The sequence below is a fragment of the Mixophyes fleayi genome, chromosome 2 (assembly GCF_038048845.1).
Source record: "Mixophyes fleayi isolate aMixFle1 chromosome 2, aMixFle1.hap1, whole genome shotgun sequence".
Lineage (NCBI taxonomy): Eukaryota > Metazoa > Chordata > Amphibia > Anura > Limnodynastidae > Mixophyes > Mixophyes fleayi.
Window position 1 is genome coordinate 201,709,488 of NC_134403.1, and position 25,283 is coordinate 201,734,770.

Sequence of the window (25,283 nt, forward strand, 5' to 3'; positions counted from 1 at the left end):
ACATGATAAAACAATTTTAATAAAAAAAGAAAAAAGTGTTTTTTTCTTTATTTTCATGAAATACATTTATTAGGATAGAGGGTACAATGTGTGATAGCAAAAACAGATTTATTAAGGGCAGTAAACGGGTAACAGCCCTACAGTGTATATTACACTGACAATGTAATATAAAATAAGACAAGATAAAATAAGCACATCAGCAATAAATATGCCAAAAACAGGCTAGCAATGTCCATATTAATTTAAGATAAATCCACATGGACCATCAATAACACAGTTACCTGGTAGGGCTAGCAATAGTCCACTGTAACGCCAAAGACACGAATGTAGCCAGTCCTGTGCCGAAAGACAAATCACAAATCTCCTTAGGTCTGTCAGCCGACAGTAAGTTCCAATGGAGAAAGCTCAAAACGGACCTTGTAATAAATGACTTACCCTTATTATTATAGGGCCAATAATATCCTCTCAGTTCCTTGTTTTGATGCCAGGAGAAGCTGATGCACAGAGTATTGCCGGTGCGCTGGAGAGCGATGTGACACCCGGAAGTTGCTGACAGTCTCGTGGTAGGCAGAGTTGCACATGCGCATGCGTGACCGGATCCGTTCGCTATCCACAACGGTGGTAAGAATCAGTTTGTGTTGCCCTAGAAGGGCGTGAGCTGGTCGACCCAACGCGTTTCGCACTAGGCTTCTTTAGGAATCGATAGTGTTCTCCCTACCTATCCCTATCCAGAATGAACCATCATACTCAAAGATTGGACAATCCGCCTGTCCATCATTTACAGATCCAGCCCAGGCCACTACCCATTGGAGGATTTCCAGGAAGTTATACATTTAAACTCCGGCCGTGGCCTGGAGTACACTATCGATTCCTGAAGAAGCCTAGTGCGAAACGCGACCAGCTCACGCCCTTCTAGGGCAACACAAACTGATTCTTACCACCGTTGTGGATAGCGAACGGATCCGGTCACGCATGCGCATGTGCAACTCTGCCGACCACGAGACTGTCAGCAACTTCCGGGTGTCACATCGCTCTCCAGCGCACCGGCAATACTCTGTGCATCAGCTTCTCCTGGCATCAAAACAAGGACCTGAGAGGATATTATTGGCCCTATAATAATAAGGGTAAGGTCTTTATTACAAGGTCCGTTTTGAGCTTTCTCCATTGGAACTTACTGTCGGCTGACAGACCTAAGGAGATTTGTGATTTGTCTTTCGGCACAGGACTGGCTACATTCGTGTCTTTGGCGTTACAGTGGACTATTGCTAGCCCTACCAGGGAACCGCGTTATTGATGGTCCATGTAGATTTATCTGAAATTAATACGGACATTGCTAGCCTGTTTTTGGCATATTTATTGCTGATGTGCTTATTTTATCTTGTCTTATTTTATATTACATTGTCAGTGTAATATACACTGTAGGGCTGTTACCCGTTAACTGCCCTTAATAAATCTGTTTTTGCTATCACACATTGTACCCTCTGTTTCAAGCGCCCAGGGAGTTACTGTTGTAAATCCATTGCTAACTTAGGGTTGAGCTATCCCTATTATCCCCCCACTCCCAGGTGGCTGCTCGTCCACTGATAAGTCACAACAGGGAGCGCTGAACATATATTTCTACATTTATTAGGATGTTGTTAATGTCTGCTGAGCATAAAATAATTTTTAAAGACGCTCGTAATTGCAAATACATGTTATAGCATGCATATGAGACTGTCATCACTACTGATCAGGACTTAGACCAGCCATTTAGCTGGAACAAGATATACTGTAGAAAAACAAGTAACTTTGAGATGCTCAGAGCTTGATTCTAACGTGGGTGCTTTGTGCTTGAGATTGGCATGTCCCTACTGTACACTGACTACGGCAAACCGTCCCTTCTCTGCCCCGTTCACTCCCCGAACATCTTAGGCTGTAGAAAGTGTCATTGTGTTCGCTGATGCAGTGGACGGGGCTGAGTTCACAGAGTATCTCCTGGTTCTGGGCATGCGCAGAGTGATTTTGCATATGATACACTCATAATCGGCAGATACGTGCCTTGATGAATCGGGCCTGTATTCTGTGACATATTATTGCTTACAAAAAATACAAAATTAAATCTATAAAAACAACTGAATACCATTTTACCATAAACCAAAATAAAAAAAAAGCATTAGTGCAAGCCAACAGGACAAATAATGTGGAGTGTATCAATAATCACTAATAAGTTAAACAGTTACCTCTTTGATCTTGTGTTTTCTTTGTCGAATTTCTGAATCTTTTGTTTCAGGTTTATTTCCCAAAGGTGGATATTTAAGAGATTTTTTGAAAGCCTTATAATCAAAAAGAAAGTCATTTTTTTTCTTCTGAGCTATTTCATTCTCTTTATTTTTGGCATTAGCAGCTACTATATGTTCTCTGTTCAATGCAATGTCTTCTTTTTGTATTTCATAGTTGCTGGGTATAAATCCCAATGGTTTTACATCCACATCAAATTTGTCTTTGGATCTCCACTTTTCGCGATTTGTATTCTGTAGTAGTGACTTTTGATCTTCGACAGTTTTTTTGTTCATTTTCTTACTAGCATAGCTGTGTATTCTTTCGCCTTTCTGGCTTTGTGTACTAGATAAAAATATCCTCCTAAATGTTGATGTGTTTGGTAAGAGAAACAGTGTCCCAAAACAAAGTGTAATAAATCCAGACAAAAACAATAAAAATATAAATTTCTGAGAAAGACGAAGTCCAAATCCAGTTGGAAATATCCCACAAATTTTCCTAAGAAACATTATTTTACTTTGCCTCTAATCACATGTATTTTGTTGATACATGTGTATTATGACATTGCATAGACATCTTAGTTTGTCTCCGGATTCTCTTGTAGATGGTTGCTGTAATATTTGAAGCATGGAGTTACAAGTATATTCACACCTGCAATAAAAAAAATTAAACAAATAAAAACACATTTGTAGGTAATGCAACATTGAGAAAAAGGTATTTGAGCCGTGCAATTGATAGAACACACACAACTATATAGGCTTGTGCCCATGGACCCCCCTCCCCCATCTCCACCTTCCAAAGTTCCTATGAACTACACCAGAGCTTGGGCTGAAAAAGGATGGCAGAGCAGGCAGGGATCATTCTCACCAAGGCCAAAACAGTGTGCATGTAGGACATCCTCTACTTTCTCCTGCACATGGACCATCATGTGATTTGTTATGACATTTAAATTCATGCAACTGTTTCTAACCCCAGAGGTCAATTATAATTTACTGCAACAAGGCTGAAGATTCACAATTTGTAAATACAGTAACGTATGGACAGAATGAAAATATCTGTGGGTACAAATGAGTTTGATGCACAAATTTAATTTCAGAGAGCAGAACATTTTGCACATACACTTTGTTGCTGTTTCACAAAAATGCCTGTGGTGTTTGTCTTGCATTGAAAGACTAGGGATAAAGCAGGGGTGGAACAAATTTGTGATAGGCCCAGAGATGCCGCTATAGACTCTCCGATGCCCCTTTCTGCTTGCAGAAGAGCACAGCGGATTCTTCTCTGAGGGGGCAAGTTGGTATGTGCGCTGTACCAGCAATTATAGTACAGAAATCCTTGCTTATTTTTGCTTACAGAGGAATCTCACACAAGACTCCTACAGGGCTATGATGGTAACTGAATCTCACCCAATGTGCATAAATGAGATTGGCATTGCAAAAACAATGTAGTGAATCACAATGCTAGTAGCAGCACAGAGTATGCCAGCTAATCCAGCTCCTACATGTCCATGTGTTGACAAGTCTGAAGTAGAAGCATCTAGACCAGTATGTTGCATCTAACTATAAACAACAACAACACACAGTACTAACTAGTGCCACCTGCTCCTGCCTCTGGTGTGTGCGGCAATTCATGGTGTTTCAGGGGAGTGGAGGGGTCTGAAGAGCTGTGCATGCCCCCTTGGGGGCATTGCTGCACAACAAATGGTGTGACCATGCCCACTTCTCTCAATTTGCAGGAGCTCTAAATTGGGAGTTAAATTGTTTAGCAGTTCTCACAGTGACTGAGGGAGAATGTACTAAATTATCATGTTTATTGTCTATATGTATACCATAGTAGTTGCAAAAAATTCTTGTTTTCTTTTGTCTGGTTCCTGGAACTTTCTGGATAAGAGGTTTCACAAGTACAGAACCCATAACTCTATTTCTTTTAAACTAATGAGATGTGACAGAGTTTAGGGCAATGTAGCTAAATGGCATCATGGAGAGGAGGGCAGAGAAAAACAGTATAAAAATATAATTCTGGTTCCATTGTGGTTCATCCATGAAACATTACCTAAGAAAGAAATGCCTTTTCAACAACCTCTTAAACATGGTGATACACTTGTTTTATTCTTAAAATAGTGCTGTGCAACATACTTTGCAAATATTTATGATTTTTAAGAAAATTGATGCACTGAAAAAGGTACAGTAACCTATAGCAACAATATCATCCAATCAGATTATGTTGTTTTGTTATAGTGCAGTTTCATAAATTAAAGCAAATATCTGATTATATAGGTTAAAGAGAATATTTTTCTGTCCAATATTTAGTAAATAATTTCCCCATTCATGTTTAATAAGTAATGTAAATTAATATTTCAGTATAATGACATTTAAGGTGATTTATGAACATAAAAAACATGTGCCTCCCGCAATTTGTATGCTCGTTTTTATGGAGAAGTTCATGGATTTATGGGCCTAGATAGCAGCAACTACAGCAATCTAAAATTTCCTTTTAATGAGATATGAGTTCATAGGCCAAGACCTATAACCATCTATTGCCTTCATAGGTGTAATAAATGTGTGTGTGGGGGATGCCTATGACAGGGCCCCACAGCTGTTACTGTGACCATAATATTTTGGGGCCTGAGAAAAGTCACAGCAATTCAGTCTCAATGCTACCCAGGGCCCAAAGCCTCATGTATCCTGACTGCATTGTCATGGTGCTGGTCATGTGATGAGCGCGCAGTGCAGCTGCCATTGTGCCGTGCAGTCTTATTAATTTTCAAATGAGAAGGACACTGCACCACACCAGCACCGATATACTGTTCTGTTACCTAATAAAGGCTAGTTCCTATAAATTTGTTTTGTTACAGTACTATCTACCGTCTACAGCTGATCTGCTGACCTGCTGTAACTGGGAATACCAAGTTCATAGCATACCACACACCTGTTAGAAAACCACCATAGTAAACCCATTGCAGTGGATTACTAAAAAAGTTCTCTCTCTCTGCCCACTGTAATTTTAAAGTGACTTGTTGAGGGAGAATAGTCAGGGGCGCACATTTCATCTACAGTCAGAGAGACTGGTGGAGAGAGCAGAGGCAAGGGAACTCTGAATCTTTGATATTAACCACAGTAACTATTTGCTCCAAATCTGCATGCAACTCATAGAGTTAAACAATACATACCATAGAATACATACCATAGAATACATACCACAGAGTGCATACCACTGAATATTTGTTTAAAGTTTTGTAAGTAAATAAATGCATCTCTGAAGTTGAGGTGGGCGCAGGATCACAATTTGTCCATTCTTATAGGTGGTCCTGATTGTCATCACTTAAATCATGAGAAGACTGTCTTTATTATATATCCATATGTTAAAGAGACAGAACTATATATTGATGCACTCACATTAGATAAAATAATAAACTTTATTGTTATACATTAATCTTTAACATATGTCTATGTATTAAGTATTAGGGTGCACCCTTCAGGACAATATATATCTACACTTTACTATCCTGTACTAAGATGGGGGGTAATTGCTTTTATACCAAATAATAAAAATAATAAGACCTGGTGCTGTTATTTTCTATTAATTTAAGTACATTAGATATGCCTTTTTGTGTGTTTTAATGCTTTATTACAATGGTTGAAGTGTGCCTAGGAATTCACTTTTCTGCAACTGGAAGGTACAAATTGCAAAACAGTGTTTGTATATTCCTACGATTCAAGGCTATTTTATAGAATGCTAAGTTGCATTACCACCTACAAATGACATGTACTCCATGCAGCTGGTGTTCCATAGTTCATCTCACAAGTCTGGCCAAAATCTAGGTCAAATTACGTCACAGGGCGGGGCCAAAATGCCACGATTTGCTGAGTCCCACCTCCAGCATGTCCACCTCCTTCCCCTGGCAGCTCCCGGACGCCAACTTCAAGAAGTCTGCAAGTATGGTTTAATCTTCTTGCTCACTTCTCCCTCTCCAATGTGGCAAATTGAAATGTTCACCCTTAAAGGCCCTCTTTGCCATGGCAATCATCATCACCATTTATTTATATAGCTCCACTGATTCCGCAGCGCTGTACTCACTCACATCTGTCCCTGCCCCCTTGGAGCTTACAGTCTAAATTTCCTAACATACAGACACACACACTGACAGACTAGGGTCAATTTTGATAGCAGCCAATTAACCTACCAGTATGTTTTTTGGAGTGTGGGAGGAAACCGGAGCACCCGGAGGAAACCCACACAAACACGGGGAGAACATACAAACTCCACACAGATAAGGCCATGACTGGGAATTGAACTCATGACCACAGTGCTGTGAGGCAGAAGTGCTAACCACTTAGCCACCTTGCTGCCCCAATGACCTTTATCCCAAAAACAACACTTCCACTGCATTTCAGCCCTGTCACAAAAGGACCAGCTGACATCAGGTCAGTGATTCTCTCGTTAAAACAGGTGAGAGGCTGGAGAGATCACTCTGTCATGCTGATTGAGTTAGATTAACAGACTGAAAGGTTTAAAAGGAGAGTGGTGCTTGAAATCATTTTTCTTCCTCTGTTAACCATGGTTAGCTGCAAGGAAACATGTGCAGTCATCATTGCTTTGCACAAAAAGGGCTTCACAAGCAAAGGATATACTGCTGCTAGTAGAATTTCACCTAAATCAACCATTTATCGGATCAACAAGAACTTCAAGGACACAGGTTCAATAGTTGTAAAGAAGGCTTCAAGGCGCCTAAGAACGTCCAGCAAGCGACAGGATTGTCTCCTAAAGTTGATTCAGCAGCGGGATCGGGGCACCACCAGTGCAGAGCTTGCTCAGGAATGACAGCCATGAATAATGAATGGAATGAAAACATCCTCCAAGAGCAACTTCTCCCAACCATCCAAGAACAGTTTGGTGATGAACAATGCCTTTTCCAGCATGATAAGCACCTTGCCATAAGGAAAAAGTGATAACTAAGTGGCTCGGGGATCAAAACATTTTGGGTCCATGGCCAGGAAATTACCCAGACCTTAATCCCATTGAGAACATGTGGGCAATCCTCAAGAGGCGGGTGGACAAACAAAAACCCACAAATTCTGACAAACTCCAAGCACTGATTAGGCAAGAATGAGCGGCCATCAGTCAGTATGTGACTCAGAAGTTGATTGACAGCATGCCAGGGCGAATTGCAGAGGTCTTCAAAAAGAAGGGTCAACACTGAAAATATTGACTCTTTGCATACACTTAATGTAATTGTCAATAAAAGCCTTTGACACTTATCAAATGCTTGTAATGCTTCAGTATACCATAGCAACATCTGACATAAAGGTCTAAAAACACTGTAGCAGCAAACTTTGTGAAAACCAATCCAATACTTGTATCACTCTCAAAATCTTTGGCCATGACTGTAGCTCCAACTTCTAACAAAGTACACATATTTGCTATTTGTGCAATCATTACAAGTTGCAGGATCAAATGTGGGGTACAAAAATCACTTGTATGAACAAAAAAATATTTTGAAAAAACCTTTATTACTAGAGAAACTGACACAAGGTACTAAATAGTGAAAATATGCCTGACCTCCTGATCTAGCTCATGAATTCAAACCTCAGGCACTGAAATGGTGATCACCAGACAATACACTACAGAAAGATGTGAATAATCCAGGGATGGGGGAGCTTAAATGCCCAGATCTCTCCTTTCCTGGCTTCAATAAACACAGGAGTATCCTCATTTGATGTGTTAGTTTGTTATTCTTAAACATGGGCTACACATAGTATTCCTGCACATTTTATGCATTTCACTCAAGACCATGCAAAATAGCAAAAAAAGATAACAATATGTATTATCATTTTGTAGTGCAGATATTATTATGAAAACCTATGTGTAAATAGAATCCTGCTTTTTGCTATTTGGAAATGTGTATTGATGCTAATGGAAGAGGGGGAAAGTATTTCTCGTGGTATTTAGAAAAAAATACACACATTTCTAATTCACTTTCAAAAAACAAACTTTTTTGGGCTATTCTGGATAGAATTTATTTGTTGTGACAGGAGTTACAAGCAGACTAATGGTAGTTTCTGAAAATGTAAAGACTTCTGAAAAGAAAACAATGGGCCTGAATCATTAAGGAGATCAAAGCGAAAAAAAAGGAGTAAGTTTGCTCCTGGACAAACCATGTTAAAATGCAAGGGGTGCAAATTACTTTATTACTTTGCACGTAAGTTAAATACTGACTGTTTTTTCATGTAGCAAAGAAATACTTGATAGCTTTATTCTTACACTGAAATTTAAAGTTGGTCTAGGACACGCCCTATCAAAACTATAAATCTGTCCCCACATTTTAAATTGACCTCCCCCTCCAATGTAACATAGTTTTGCCCAAGTGCAAATTTGCTCCTTTCCTTTGCTCCGAACTCAAAATCAAGCCCTTCAACTTCATACTACTAGGACCCATGCGATTCCGCTGCTTAACCTGAGTGACAAACCTGTTTGACAAAACTGGAAACAGATCCTGGTCTGCCTGTGACCAACATATAATGCTGGTCTGCTATTCAGTTACTCCTTTCTTATGCTTTGCTCTCCTTAATGACTCAGTCCCAATATTTGTGGATAGTGCATAAAACAAATTATGGATATTGATGCTGGAATGTGACCAGTTTAAAAAGGTGACAAAATAGGCTCAACACACGGGTGAGAAAAATCTCAGTGGTGAAGGGGTTAATTACTGTAAAATAATATATACATTCTTTAATTATATACTGTTACAAAGTGCAGAGCCATAACTAAGAAGTAAAACCCACAAATAATTTAAAGGTGGCTTATCATCGGTATCTGCATGTTCAGATAGTTTAGACAGAATTTATATACTTAATAAATGTTAGGGGCATTGCTTTTAGCCAGTGCTATAAACAATAGTTGACTAATGAGGACTAATTATCTGAAAGCATCATGAGTACATTTGTTTATACTGTACAGTGTTCCAGGTTAATTGTACCAGCAAGGAATTTTCCAACGCTGCAGTATGCCCAAACAAAATTGACAACTGTATGCATGGATTTCATATACATAAATACAAATATACTAGTAAAATGCAATGCGACATTAAGATGTTAAATGAAAATGTGATGGTGCTTTTTACATTATTTCAGATTCTTAACAAAGATCTTACAATGTTTAGAGTAACAGCCTGCAGAGCAATGGCTTTAGCGTAGGAAATAGGACAATTTGTAATCTATGAAAGAGGGGGAGGTGTGTGCACTGGGGCAACTGGGGTGTACGGGCAGCCAGGAAAGGAGTAAACCGGAATCCTATGAATAGATAAATAACAGGGGATTTCCCGGCGCTCTAGTACATAGGTGGGTATCAGCAAGTGTGGTCAATGTACGTGGCTGCGGTGGAGGGGTATGGTAGAGAGGCAGCCAGAGTGGTGGTTGGCTGGTGGAAGGGTCAGTGGGCAATGATGTTGCAAACGAGGTGATGACAATACAGTACAGTACACAGAGTAAACACTTGATAATGCTTGATACAATATGTGGGCAGTGTGTGCAGGCAAATGGATGTCACTGAGGGGTGCTGTAGATGCAGTCGTAGCAGGTATGGGTTCAGTTAAATGAAAATGTGATGGTGCTTTTTACATTATTTCAGATTCTTAACAAAGATGTTACAATGTTTAGAGTAACAGCCTGCAGAGCAATGGCTTTAGTGTAGGAAATAGGACAATTTGTAATCTATGATAGAAATGAGAGAAGTGGAAAAGAAAATAATTGTTATTTTCCCTCTCATACACAGTAAAAGCTGAAATACCATTTGTCAGTGTTCTAAGAATTGGGTCAGGCACAAGCTCTTTTTCTTCATCCTAAACATAATCTAATCTTATTACTGCAATAAAATATGCTGCTTCCTCTGGGATCCATTTCAATCAAACCACATTCAAGCCAAGAGAAATATTGGTGCAAGGCAAAAATATTAAACTGACATCTGACCGACAAGAGTCTAATACACTGGATCTGGACTATACACCAATATACTATACAGATGACTATGTAAGGGGTGGTTGTTATAGACTAAAACATATATCAGATCTCATGGATGTCGTACTTTTATGCTTAAAAATATATTAAAATGCGGGTCACAAGGCAATCTGCCTGAGGTACAAATCTTTACTATCCCTCAAAGCAGTCCATTAATTTAAACTACAATGAAGGCTCCAATGAGGCCAGGGCAGGAATGATAAAAAGGGGCCAGAGACCTGCAATTCTTTGCACAGCAGTTATGCTTGTTCACATATCTACATTCCCAGTATATTGGATTTATCAAATGTAAACAATGAGAAGAGGTTGCCATAGGAATCCATGAATTGACTTATTTTTTCTCTGGGTTAAGTACAGTTTACCTGTTATGTGCTCATAATGTTCCCTTTAAAATTATTAGCACATGTACTTGGATGTTTAAAATGGGTTCTGAGTGACACTTCCTTTAGATGTTATTTGTGCTCTTTGGAACCTAAAGACTTGGGCTAATGTGATATGGCTCCCACTTGTAAACATGGATCACCAAGAGGAGGATGGGATGGGTCTACACAAGGGGACGCTATTCAACTTTTAGACAGAAAAATGTAGGCAATTAATACCACTTTCATACTGCCGCCCCGGCAATATCCCGGGTTGTTAACCCGGGATATTGCCGGGGCACAGGGCAGTATAGATAAGAAGAATCCCGGGTCGGGCAGGTTCATACTGCACCTGCCCGACCCGGGTTTTAGAAAAAAAAAAAGTGAAAAAAAATATTTTAATTACTAAAAAAAACAAAACAAATGTGTACTTAACTTATTTTCAGCCAGCGGTGTCTCCGGTGCGTTGCCGGCTGTCAGGGGGACCTCTGGGTACTGAAATGACATAATTTCTAGTCCATTAGAAATGACGTCATTTTAGTACCCAGAGGTCCCCCTGACAGCCAGCAACGCACCGGAGACACCGCTGGCTGAAAATAAGTTAAGTAAACATTTCTTATGTATTTTTTATTAATTAAAATCTTTTTTTTTTTACTTTTTTTTTTACTTTTTTTTTTACTTCACAATTTTTTGTTTTTACAGTATGAATGGTGAGACCCGGGAATTACACGGGTTGCACCATTCATACTGCAGGAGAGCGGGGTCCAACACGGGAATTACCCCTCGCAAAATCCCGAGTCTAAGTCCCGGGATTTTAGACCCGGGATTTTGTGGTTGGACTATTCATACTGCACCAAGACCCGGGTTTTTCAGCGTGCCTCTGCAAAAACCCGGGTTTTTGGTGCAGTATGAATGAGGTATAAATGGAAAAAATATATATATTTTCTTGCTGAAAAAAGTATAAATCAGTAGTTTCTTCTTTGCTGATATATCTAATACTGAATAAAGTCACAAATAAATCTTTAGTAGCGTTCAGTATTTATATAACTACTTACATATAAATATTTATGGTAGTCTGCATAATAAAAGAGAGGTGCAACATTTCAGTTGCTGCTTCAGGCAGCAGTATGACTATGCCTAACCCAGGATCTCAAACATAACATACAGTTATGATTCTTACTTTTCATTGCTTATTCCTTTAGGTAGATATAAACATTTATTTATATAGTACCATCATACTCTCCAGGGCTTTACAATTTGGAGCAAATAGTAATAAAAATATGGTATTAATGGACGAAGGGATAAGAGGATCCTGCTTGCCAGCTTAAAATCTGTAGGAAAATAGGAGTTTGATACATGATGTTACGTGCCACATAGTACATATTTGTCCAGCCACATTGCAGTGGGAAACAGTGTATAGTTTAGTCACATAGCGATGTTGGTATGGGGGTCAGAGGGTTATCTGAGTATAGAAAGAGAATACATGTAAGTTTGAGTGAACTGTGTAGAGACAGGGTCAGGCTGGGCTGGGGAGCAGGGGATCATCTGCCCCCCGAGCCGATCCCATAGTGGGCTACTTTGGGCTGGGTCATTAGGTCACCTGCACTTTGTTTCCTTTAAAATGTTTCTAATAGGATGCTGCTTCGAGTCTAGCCCACTGGGCTAAAATTTGCCAGCCCTCGCCTCTGTAGAAGGGTTGATGATGGGATAGAATAGCCTAGGGAAATTAAGAAGGTGGTTAAGGACTTTAATAAGCTTATCTGACGCAGTGAATTTTCATAGAATGCTTGAATGTTTGAAGGCTATGAGGAGAGTCTTGTGTAAGGAAGGGATTGCACAGAGTGGCCCAGTTTGTGAAAGATTGAGTATAAGGTGGCAAGAGGATGACATTAACTTCTTACTATAAACTTAATTGGAGCAGGCCTTGAAAGTGCACCAGTCACTATGGTTTACTATTTTTTTAATACAGTAGTATAAAAAAAGCTACCTATATGCTATACCTACTAATTGTTTCAGAAATATGGTCTCCTCTCTTTCTTTGTGAAATTTCCTGACTAACGCGGAAAGGAGAGATTTAGCAACGTCTTACTAATGGAAAAAGAAGGATGGTCCCTGTTGTTATGCTTTAGGGAAGTCAATAGTTTTTTTTTCAGGCCTTTTCAGTTTGTAACACTGTGTTGTAACCCATAGCAACCAATCACATTATAACAAAACATTTCTAGTAGTAATAAAAAAACAAAAAAAAATAGTAAACATTTTCCAGTACACTGCTTCATAAAGGTCCTTTATAGTCATCTAGACAAACCACTAATTCAGTGATAAGCAACAGGTGGCATTCGTCCCTCTGAGCAGTGGCGGATCCAGAGGGGGGCGATCGGGGCGATCGCCCCCCCTAGCAGGGGCTTGCTGCCGGCGGCTGCACACTATGTGCAGATCCGTTCAGCAGAGAGAGTTAGGGAGAGAGTCCTGCCCAACTGCTCTGATTGACACAATCAGAGCAGCCGGGCAGGACTCTCTCCCTAACTCTCTCTCTGCTGAACGGATCTGCACATAGTGTACAGCCGTCAGCAGCCTTAGGTGTCAAAAAGGGGGCGGGGCTAAATCGCCCCCCGGTACAATTAACTTCTGGATCCGCCCCTGCCTCTGAGTCTTCACCTGCAGCCCCCAGCTCCTTCCTGCTTTATTCATCGGACATCCATCAGAGAGCCGCAGGACCTGGCAATCTGTGGCGGCTGTGAGTGTTACTTAATCTCTACCTCCTACTATATCGTAGTCCATACTGTGCGGCTTAACAATCCGGAATTGGTTGTGCTGATCTGATTGATTATATCTTTGTACCATCAGCGATCTGTTCCTTTTAATACCATTATTTCTATATTGAGCTGTAATTCACGACACTACCCACAGTACCTGTTTTGCACTGTTTTTACAGTATACCTTCCTGCTTTATTGTCAGATTTGTTTATTATAGCTTGCAACATTTGTTTATTATGCCTGCTGATATACTAGTGCATATATTTCTCTTTCTTTGATGTAATGTATTAATATTGAACTTATTCCTGAAATTAACGGTAATGTGCGGCCCCTGATGTGTATCAGGTTACCCATCACCACCTTAATTAGGGTTTTAAAGATATTGTAGTTTAATGTAAGGATAACAGATCCATTTAATTTTGAATGGTATTTGGGCATTTCTTGAAACATAATAAAAATGGTATTTCCAAAAATATCGTCAACATCTTTATTAAAATGAAATATAATGACTTGTTTAAATGCTCCACTGCTTTTTTCGTCTGCCATCTATCCCCTGGAGGTGTTACCATCCTCTGGAATTTAGTAATAGCCCCAAAGAATAATGCAGCATGAGGGACTTCCTTGGTGGTCAGCAAAAAGACATCCAATACATTGAACATGTTCCAGTCCATTAAATGTGTGCAAGTGTTTCCTAATGCAAATCTGTCTGATTTATTTTATGGTATTGGAATGGATTCTTAATGTGATGTACTGTAGGAACAGCTGTGGTACTTCAAGGAACAATTGAAAGCAAAAGTATACCCTATAAAAGTAACATTTATTTTATTTACTACATGGCTTATCCCCACTTATTTTATCATGCACAGTGGTTAAAAGAATTCAGCATAAGTATAACACACAGTACATGTAATATCAACTAGTGGACATAGGGACCCTCCATCCCTAAAGTGACAGCTGTAAACTTCATTCCTATTAGGCCACAACAGACTTGACCACAGACACATAAATCAATAGCCTATAGCCAACTTGTTTTTCAATACACATGCATAGTTATGAGTAAGTTATGGATTTAAGTAGTGAACAGAGAGGAATTGCAGTTATAAAGATTAACCAATAACATAATTGGGGGGAATAAGGTCTAAACATAACTGCAGTGTAAATATGATATATAAAATGAATCCCTTGATAAATTGAGCTACTAAGGTGTAAAATGTGAAGTCAGAGGGTCTGGTGTGTGTTTACCCGGGGCTTCTGCTCAACTCTATGTTAAAAGATAACAGCACCACTTTCAGGGGAAGCTGAGCAGCTTCAAAGGCCTCCGGGGGTGAACTGCATCCTGACATAGGAGAGTTTGTTGACACCTAACAAGACTTTGTATAGCCGAGAGGGAGCCGTTCACAGCTTGAAGCCTTACATAAGGCTTGCTGAATCTTATATAGACAAATATAATTCAGTTCCAAAATGCAACTTAAAATCAACAACAGTAGTGATCAACCACGTATTCCTCAATAGCATGATGAAGGGCAGCCCATATGTCAAATAAAGCATTCTGTCACACAGAGGAGTTGGGGAAATGAGTATAAGCTCAACAAATATGCTGGACACAGGCCTGTTTGGTATCAATAAGTTGGCAAATTCATAGTGATTCTATTAATAATAAAATTAGGTCTGTGTGACACTCCACAGGAAAGTTGGGTCACATAGTGGAATTGGGTAGTAAATCAGGCAACATGCAATTGGTGAATGTAAACAGTGTCACAGACCACAATCCCCGAAGGTGGGGTAAGGTGTATAGTCGTCTTTAAAAAGCTGAGAACACTTACAAGAAATTGTCAGTCTTTTGTGAAATCAATCATTGATAAGCAGTCCATCTGCAAGCCAATTTCCCTTGAAAATTGGCTTGATTATACCAATTTGTCTAAGTTATACTCTGAATTTTACCCGTTTATTTAATCTGTTTTGCAACTTTCTATTTGCATGTCAATTATATATATATATATATATATATATATATATATATATATATATATAGGCATTGTACTTTTTCTATATTAAATCTAACATTTAATTAGTGCTGTTCTTGTTACTCTAAACAAATTCACTGCCTGTCTAAGAGATAGATTGCTTGACCATGTTAAACCTTCCATTGCTGAGGTGTGAATTGTGAATACATTTGTATACCAAGCAAAGTGTTTGCCTGCATGTACATTCCTGTCATAGAGCCTTGAGGGGTTAAGTGTTAACCCCTTGATTGCTGGCGTGTCCTTGCTGACTGTGTGTAACAAGGAGTGCTCATTGTGTGCCACTGTGAGGCAGTATATTGAGGTCCTATTGCCCTTATTCAATACGCGGTGGCAAACCGAATTGGGTGTGGTTGAGTGAGTGCTGTTTGGGGCGATTCAGCAAATCTGTAACCTGTGCAAAAGGTGAGAGGAAGATTGAGTGCTGGAATCGTGTGTAACCCCATAATAAGTGCGCAAAGTGCGGGTTGTGACTATTAAAAGCAGTTAGGAGAGGTTTCCTGACAAATTAGAGGTGATATATTGTTTGACAGTGTGAATATATGATAAGATATTAAATCAGGGAGTAGCTAGAGGGCGCTATTTGTGACAGAGAATATGAGTGTACAATCTCCCCTTAACAAGAAAATTATCTCTGAAAAATTATTTAGAAATTAGAACAATGTTTGGTAACAGATTAAATAGCATAACCAGAATAAATAATGCACAGACTATAATATGTAATAGCCTGAAATCAATAAATAGGTCAATAAATAGTTATGTTGATTTTTTTTTTTTTTTTTTTAAAAAAGCTATTTTCTGAGGAGTGGAGCCACGCTTCTCAACCTGGTGTATGTGGGTAATAACTGAGGATCAATAGTTATTAAAGCTTATTTTTGTTAGATATTATCATTAGCATATAGATTCAGAATAGGGACACATACAGAACTAAACTAGTTTTGAAGCTTAAATAGTGGCTTACATTTCCTATAAAAGCTAAAACTCAAGACATTAGGATTGACATAGAAATCCAAGAAGATTAGCAAGGTAGTATAGGCATACGTGATTTATCACAACCAGACACAATATTGACTAAGGGGCAGAAACCAATTGTATTTTACTGTATTCAGATGGCGTTCCCCTTTGAATCAGACAATTAACATTTATTACATTTCTGAATCAATAGAAACATGGGTGTTTATAGTTTACTAATATGTCATTCATCTCTGGACTGAAATCCTACACTAATATGTCATAGGATGCCAAACAACTAGCATTAATTTTATGTGTTTTATTAGCCAGTACAGCACAAATAAAGAGGTTTGAAAATAGTACACATTGTTCCCAATGGCAACATACCCACTGGTGTCTTTACTAGCTTTTAATTGCGCTACATTTTAATTTTCCAAAGGCTTCTTGCACTGTTTTCTTTTATCATGGATACATGCATTTGGGAAGCCTCCAGTGACCTTAAAATTCTAGCAGCAAACCCATGTCAAATGCATTTCGAGATTTCACTCTAATTTTTACTACCAGCATTAGAAAAAAAAAGCAGTGGGTACCTACCTGGCTTAAGTAGATGAATTACCAATACATTTAGCGATGCTGTGACAAAAATGACAGTAGGACAGTGACTGTATATAGACACTACTACCAGAGTTCAGATCCCATAGCCGATTATTTCTCATACTAATCAAAATAGAACATGATCACTACATATGGAAACTTGATTATATAATCAGTGAAACATAAACATGTCCAAGGAATTCCTAGATGCAGCAGTTAAATCCATGTATTAAATACAATAGCTTTATATATAAATGACTGAAAGTGGTAAATAAGTGGATATATTGCAGACCACTCTGCTTCTTTTGATAGTTGAATGCTGCATGCGATATTGAGCGCTAGGTACAAAGATAATGGAGACATCCATAAACCATGCATGCCGAATCACGGATAATACAGCAGACATGGGAGCTGTGCTTTTTTTTTTTTTACGCCATTCATTTTCTTACCTTGGATGTGCTGCTTGTACCTCTGCAGAGTAAAGAGCCGCTTCTTTTTAAATAAGACATTTTCTCTGTCTCTTTAATACGTCTACATGTTCCATTTGGGAAATCGGCAGTTAAATCACAATGAGATGATATAACCCGGCGATGATGCATAACTGCCTACATTTAGCGCTTCAAAACAGGAGCTCTAATTGCAAATACATCCAGCTGTCCTACACTGATGTTCTGTTTGCCTTTTATCAAAGGTGTGTGCATTATTTATAAATAATATAAAAAATATGTCAAATTCTTTGAATAAATCATAAACTGTGTTTGTTGATCTGTTCTGGCAGATTCCAGATGTGTGTGTGAAAGTGTTGATTTGCTGGCTATACTAGGAATCACACTAAGTACCACATTTAAACACCCATAGATGCCAGTTTAGTAGGTTGGATGTAACCCGGGCTGTAATTGGTTTGCTTTAAGCAGGCTTGGATTGGTCAAGTAGAAGACTTTCCTATAGGTTGCTCCTAATGTGATTGTTCTGATGGCCATTACATGTCAAGCTCTATGTACAGCCTGACGATGAGTCCCCCACCTCACTGGCAGCCCTCGGATGTCTGTACTATTGAAAGCACTAGCAGCTCATGACTACTTGAAATAAACAATGTGAACTGCTATTTAATATCACTAATTAAACTAAAGAATGTTTTGTTTTAACATTTATTTTTATCTTGGGAATCTACCCAGGGATGTAATTACAAAATTACAATCTTTTGCAATTTATATTGCACCAGTATTTCTCTGACAGTGTAACCAGGGAACAAATGTATCTCATTTGTACAATAAAAAATCTAATTAGAACAAGATACATTTAAATATATGTTATTTTTTTTCTGATTATAGTGCACCAGTGTGGTATAAAAACAGCAAGAATAAGCCCGCGCTCGGTATATCCATATTGTATATGGTAGCAGCTGCGTGGCTATATAACTGCCCATATATGTATACAAAACAGAAAAACAGTGGCCAGCGCTTATCCTTAACACTGTGTGTATCTAGCAAAATTAAAACATGAGGTATTAGTTAATATGCATCCCAGGGTCAAGGGCACCTTATTAAATGCAGGTCCGACACTGACATATGCTTTAAACACCATTAAAATACAGTTAAAATCAGATGCACTCACCTCCCAGGTATAGGGGTTTACATCTAGCAAGGGCTGGCTTGTAAGCCACACCCAAATGTGCCTTAAATAGGATTGATGAACAGCTGCTATGACAACATAAGGCAATATTTTGAGGCAAAAACAGAGAAAGAATAAGCCCGTGCTCAGTACCAGTGTGGTATGTCAGCAGCAAGAGGTCCCTGGGAAAAAAACCTGTCAGTCTTCCTCTTGGGAACATTGTTGGAGTCACCTGCACAAGGTCTTGTTGCCTGTAAGGACCATTTATGAACTGCAAAAAATAAATGCAGTCCCCAAATACCTATTTATGCAAATGCATCTAATTGACTGCCCTGTGCTTTTCTCTTTCTTTGGAGACACCCAAGTAAAATATATATGCACAGATGTAAAACTACCGTCAAACAATCCATGCGGCTACTATGGGGCTGAGTGAGGCAGGGGCCAGCAATGCTGGTCCACCCCACGGTGCTTCCAGAGCTTAAGCCCAAATAGTTTCACTGTATGTGCACTAGCTCCGTCACTTGCTCAGAAGAGCAGATTGCTGACCCCAGTCCCTCAACTTTTGCTATGGGGCCCCTTTATTGATGTTTGCACTCCTGGATATGTGAATATATTTGTGCATTTGCAGATAGTCAAAAAATGCACATGTTGTAGTCAGTAAAACCTATATTATAAAGTCCAATCTATTTCCACTTTAGGACCACCCCCTTCATTCACTTCAACTTTTCCATTTTTCTCTTAAAAGACTGCTTCATTTATGTCTTAATTAATCATGACATTAGTGCTGTCTTCATTAATTGCTACTTTTGTATGTTTCAATGCTTTTATTACATTGGATGAAGTGGACTTAGAAATGTATTTTCCCCCAAAAGTGCAAATGCATTGTGCAAAATGCAACCCATTTAAAAGTTTAGGAACAAGGAGGAAACAAATGGCTGTACACCAGCTGTAAACTGATTATGCCACTGTTCTCCACCCACAAATGGAAATCTTGTTTTCCACTTTAAGTGCAAAAATTGGTGTACTATTGCATCCAATCTGCCCAACTCCTCCCATCAGACAGTGCTGCCATTTCCACCCCCACAGGCACCAGCCTGGCAAATCCACCTGTATCTGAGTAAAAATAGGAACAAGACATCACAAAGAGCATTTGCACTGAGCTATGTAAATTAGACTGTATAGTGTATTATTATTATTATTATTATTAATATTTATTTATAAGGAGCCACAAGGCATCCGCAGCGCCGTACAGAGACAAACAAAATCACAATACAATGGGAGACAGCACAGTACAGTAAACACAGCAACTCAGTACGCTCAATGCACAGTTAGAGAGGGCGGGGAAGGGGGAGGGAGGATCCGCAAATGACGGGGTCCAAGAAGGAGGGCGCGGAAGACAGGGAGACCCCCAGGGGGGAGGAGGGAGCGAGAGTGGACGTGGGGTGGAGGACCCTCGAGGAGGAGGGCTAAGTAGCTGGAGAGCAGAGTTAGAAGTGGTGGAAACAGGAGGAGAGATGGCCCTGCTCAGAGGAGCGTACAATCTAAGGGGAGGGGTGGACACAGAGAGAGACGCAGGGGAGAGAGGGAGAGTAGGGGGACAGAGGCAGAAGATAAGGTAGGAAGTTAAGTGGGAGACAGAAAGGCTTTAAGAAAAAGGTGGGTTTTTAGGGCCCGTTTGAAGCTGGACAGATTAGGGGAAGTTCTGATGGAGGGAGGGAGCTTGTTCCAGTAGAGGGGGGCAGCGCGGGCGAAGTTTTGGATACGCGCGTGGGAGGAGGTTATAAGGGGGGAAGAGAGGCGACGGTCAGAGGCAGAACGGAGAGGGCGGGATGGAGCATGAATAGAGAGGAGGGTGGAGATGTAGGGCGCAGTGGAGTTGGCGAGGGCCCTGTAGGTGAGTGTGAGGAACTTAAAGAGGATTCTGAAGGGGAATGGGAGCCAGTGAAGGGCTAGGTAGAGGGGGGAGACAAAAGAGGAGCGGCGAGAGAGGAAAATAAGCCTAGCTGCAGCGTTAAGGACGGATCGAAGGGGATCGAGATGAGAGTGGGGGAGGCCAGTGAGGAGGAGGTTGCAGTAGTCCAGGCGGGAGATGATCAGAGAGCGGATAAGGCATTTGGTGGCATCTTGGGAGAGGAAGGGCCGGATGTGAGCGATGTTGCGCAGCTGGAAGCGGCAGGATTTAGCAAGAGAGAGGATGTGAGGGCCAAAGGAGAGAGAGGAGTCGAGGATGACACCAAGGCAGCGAAGTTGGGGGACAGGGGAGATAGAGGTGTTGTCGACAGTGATGGAGAGGTCAGAAGGGGATGGGGTATGAGAGGGAGGAAAAACTATGAGCTCAGTTTTGGCAAGGTTAAGTTTGAGGAATCGAGAGGACATCCAGGAGGAGATGGCAGAGAGGTAGGCGGACACCCTAGAGAGGAGGGAGGGAGAGAGATCAGGAGAGGAGAGGTATAGTTGAGTGTCGTCAGCGTAAAGGTGGTAGCTGAAGCCGAAGGAGCTGATGAGTGCACCCAGAGAAGAGGTGTATAGAGAGAAGAGTAAGGGTCCCAGAACAGAGCCCTGAGGGACCCCGACTGGAAGGGTGGATGGGGGGGAGAGAGACCCAGAGGTGGTGACAGAGAAGGAACGGTGAGTAAGGTAAGAGGTGAGTGTAAGTAGTACTCATGCTTGTGTCCTACTTTCTCTGTAGTACTGGCTAAGACACTGGTCCCAACCATTGTTGTAATATCCCTGTCAACATAGATGACTGATGACAAATCAATGTTAAAATATTGTATTAAAAAAAAAACCATAGGCATGAATAAATTACTTTATATTTAACCTAATTTATCTTAAGAGCCATGGCTTCACTACAAGCCACCGCGGCTCGCTTGTTGTTGTTAGTGCCCCTCGTCTCTACCATCGTCATGCCTCCCTGCCAGTTTCAGTGTTCAGTTTCCTGGATGCTTACATGCTTCTGTACTCTGTTCCTGTACTTCTGGAAAGATACTTTAGTGTATGACCCCAGAAGCGAACGCAGGATTTAGAAGGGGGGGTTTCCGCCCCCCCGGGGAAAAAAAATAGAGCGAGAGAGACCATTTCAGCGAGTCTGAATTCTACAGCAGCCACGGCGCTGTCAAGAAGCATCCGCGGCAGTGCTGTATTATACTATACAGTATTATACTAGCCTGTATTATACGGCTGCTGTGGAGTACCGTTGGTTCCCGGAGGGGAGGGGTTTCTGGGGAACCAGAAACCCCCCCCGCGTGCACCACTGGACCCATGGCTTGTTTTTTGGACTGTGATTTATTGCTGTGACTCGGATATTCTGTCTTTCTCGGATCTGACCCTTTGGCTGGACCTTACCTCACTGCCTGCTTGTGCCCTTTGACCGCGGCCTGCCTCTGACTTCATTTATCTCCTGACATCATCCCCTTGTCGCACTACAGTTATATCCATAAGCTTGTACTACATTGAGTTTAAGACCTGTGAGCGCAACAAGATCTACGGGAAAGGCAGCTGCTATAGGTGAAGACCTCTACCACCTGTTCTACAAGCTTATGACAATAGCAGTTAGCCGTGACATTTTATAGGAATTACAGGAAAAAAATAATGTTTTTTTGCATCTAAGAGTTTTTCCCCTGTCACATCTAAAATATTGTTAAACACATAGATGTGTCTTAATACCTTGCTTGGGAATCACTGTAAGTCACGCCCATAATGTATAACCAGACTGGCTTCATTATTCTGTCTGATGTTTTTTATCCAAATACTCTGCAAATGCATAATATTTTATAGTTTTATTAAATTAGTGTTGCCATAATCTTAACTGTGCTCTACTAAAATTAATTCTAATTTATGAACATCACTATACCTGTTGAAAACAGACTGGATCTTGTCTTTTTGTATCATTGGTTTTGGAATTTCAGGGGCTGCACAAATTCACATTTTTGTCTTTTTTTCCCATTGGTGGTGATTGATGTCAATCTATAAGTGAGATTTTTCTTTTCTGGAAGGGTGTTGAACTAAGTGCAGAGTCAACACTCTTCCTGCTAAGCTTCAGTCCTAATCCAAAGTAAGCAGGTAAGAGGAACCAGACACTTACAAGGAAAGAGGTGCTGCAGCAGCTATATACAACACCTAGAAGTAAGTGGTTCCAGGTGGTGGCGGCAGAAATGGTGACTGACAGTACAGGGGCGCACACAGAGGGGGTTTCTGCTTCTCCAGAAAACCCTCCCCTCCGCGAAGAACAGTGTCCCTACATAGCGGCACTATACTATACAGCAGCCGCGGCGCTGTCAAAGAAGCGTCCGCGGCAGTGCTGTATTGTACTACAATAAAGCACCGCCACGGACACTTCTTTGACAGCGCCGCGGCTGCTGTTCAGTGCAGTGCAGCCAAAATGGAGCTGCTGAACATGCACGGCCGCATGCACAGCAGCTCTATAGTTTTTTTGGGAGGGAAAAAAAATCATGCGTTTGCCCCTGCAGTAATAGGGTATCCAGAGACACAGCAGTAAAACCACAGATAAACAAGAGAGAAAGCCAGGGTGGCAGAGTAAGCCCATTCTGTCACATGAACCTTGGTCAAAAAGGTCACCGTAATGTTCTAAACAGGAATAGTGTTCTAACTCTGACTGCCAAACAGAAATCTATGGAGAAAAGCAGAAGCAAAAAAGCCCATTGTTCTATGTTACTACCCCTACATGAGGAGGTATACATAGGAACTGGAAGCTGAGGATAACAATGTTCTCTCTTAAAGCCTTGCAGAAAAAATTTCCATGCGACTTGTGGTCTGGTTTCTGCAAGACCAAGTAAATAACAACCACACAAAAGAACAGATTATCGTTAATTCCTTTTCTTCTAGAGACTCCATGAAAGCCATAACTATGGGTAGCTAATTTCTCTTGATGGGTAAAGACTGTTTAGGGTCCTCCCTATTGTATAGGTTTGGGACATTCCATAGTTATGGCTGTAATTAACTCTCTCAAAGAAAAAGAATTGGATAAGAAACTAAATAATCCTTGCAATCATTACTCTTGTAGGCTTGTTTTTCTCTAATCCAATTTTAGATCGTTTGCTTAGAGGGAACATACCTTCTTCTAAACCCAGTTGTAAGAAGAAGGTGCTCTTCTGTCTCCCTGATTGCTTCTGTTCTAGACAGATATATGAAAATTGCTCTCACTAGATCCACTGAATGCAGTACTCTCCTTTTCATCTTTTGGTTGTGGATAAAGGAAGGCACTGCTACTTCCTGATTAATCTGGATACCACTTTCGGAAGAAGTTCTGAATTGGCTCTAACAATTTATCTAAGCTGAAATTGAGAAAAGGTTCCTTGCATCAAAGTGCTTGTAACTCCGAACCTGGGCAAGCAGATGAAATTGCTTTCAAGAAAACAACTTTTAATGTCATCCATCTCAGGAAGAATTTCAGCAGAGTTTCATAAGGATCAGACATTAGCGCATTTAAAACTAAATTAAGGGCCTAAGCAGCCACAAATGGTCTTGTGGATGGTTGAATCCTCTTCAGTGCCTGAAAGCTATCAAATCTTGCATGGCTAAATTAGTGTCCAAGAATAAATTCAGCGCTGTCAACAGTACCTTAAGAGTGGATTCCGCAAGGCCTTTAGTGAACCCATTCTGGAGGAAGTCCTGGGATCCGCGGATTGGCTGCAACAGGATTCATTCTGGAGCCAAACACCAAACTTCTTCCAGATCCTGTAATAGTTATTTGAGAAATTCTTCTCTCTCATCATTAAAGAGGAAGTAATTACCTGCTTTGACACCACGTTTGATTTAAGCTTGTGCTGCTCAATCTCCAGGCTAAAGCCAGTTTCTCTGGATCTGGATGCAGATATGGACCCTGCCACAATAAATCTGGATGAAAAGGCAGAGGCCATTACTGTGTCAAAGTCATATAACTGGATGTAAGAAAGTATATTGATTAATATTGTTTTACCGTGCGATTGCGATCAGTACGCCACATGTAACGTCTCATGGCACAATTGCACGATAAAGCATGCAAGCATACACTCGCACTTTCACATTCATTTAAATATATATTTCACATTTATAATGGTTCCATTCCACAGTCATTTATGAGCAGATGTTATTTGGTTTATATTTATATATTATAAGGTTATATGTACACTTTAGTGATATTTTAAATTCAGGTCACAGGAAGCATGTCATGTTTGGTATCATTCTAATCCCCTATTTATCCACAGTTGTCCGGTTCATTCGCCGAAAGGATCGCACATTGCGTGCACTAGTTATCGATGATAGGGAATAAATGATTGGAATGATATTGTCTGTGTAATGCTAATAGACCAGTTTGAACCAGTTTGTGGCGGGAAAACTAAGTAGGCATCATCTGGAGAGCAGACCCCCACCCTTGGAGAGGGTTGTGTAAAGCAGTCTATGGACTGCTTTACACTGGACCTTCCTGAAGCCTGAACCTATGGAAACTTTCCAAGTCACCTTTATTGTCTTCACTGTATCACTAAATGTATATATACAGCTCCATGAAACCAGCTAAACAGTCACACTGACCACAGTCTTCTGGACTGTAGGACTGTCTAGCTGGATCCAGCAGAGAGCGCAGCGCATGTATGTATGTATCAGGTATCGGCTGTACTGTACTTATTTATTGAACTGATAAACTTTTGCTTTTGATAAATAAATTGCTTGTGCTTTGGAACCACACAAATCGCATAGACCACGCTTATTGGAAAACAATGAAATTACTT

At 40.4% G+C, this 25,283-nt stretch overlaps 1 protein-coding gene across 2 annotated transcripts in view; it reads right to left on the reverse strand.

Moving 5' to 3' along the window:
* The window catches only part of MAN1C1 (mannosidase alpha class 1C member 1), a 108,606-nt gene extending 90,841 nt beyond the window's left edge, over positions 1–17,765 (reverse strand). For both annotated transcript variants that reach the window (XM_075195343.1, XM_075195344.1), the window contains exons 1-2: positions 17,394–17,765; positions 2,220–2,907 (exon numbers count right to left, since the gene is read on the reverse strand). In XM_075195343.1, coding sequence (XP_075051444.1) covers positions 2,220–2,765 — 546 coding nt within the window. In that variant the 5' untranslated portion in view covers positions 2,766–2,907; positions 17,394–17,765. The remainder of the gene's footprint in view (positions 1–2,219; positions 2,908–17,393) is intronic.
* Positions 17,766–25,283: the final 7,518 nt, after the last annotated feature.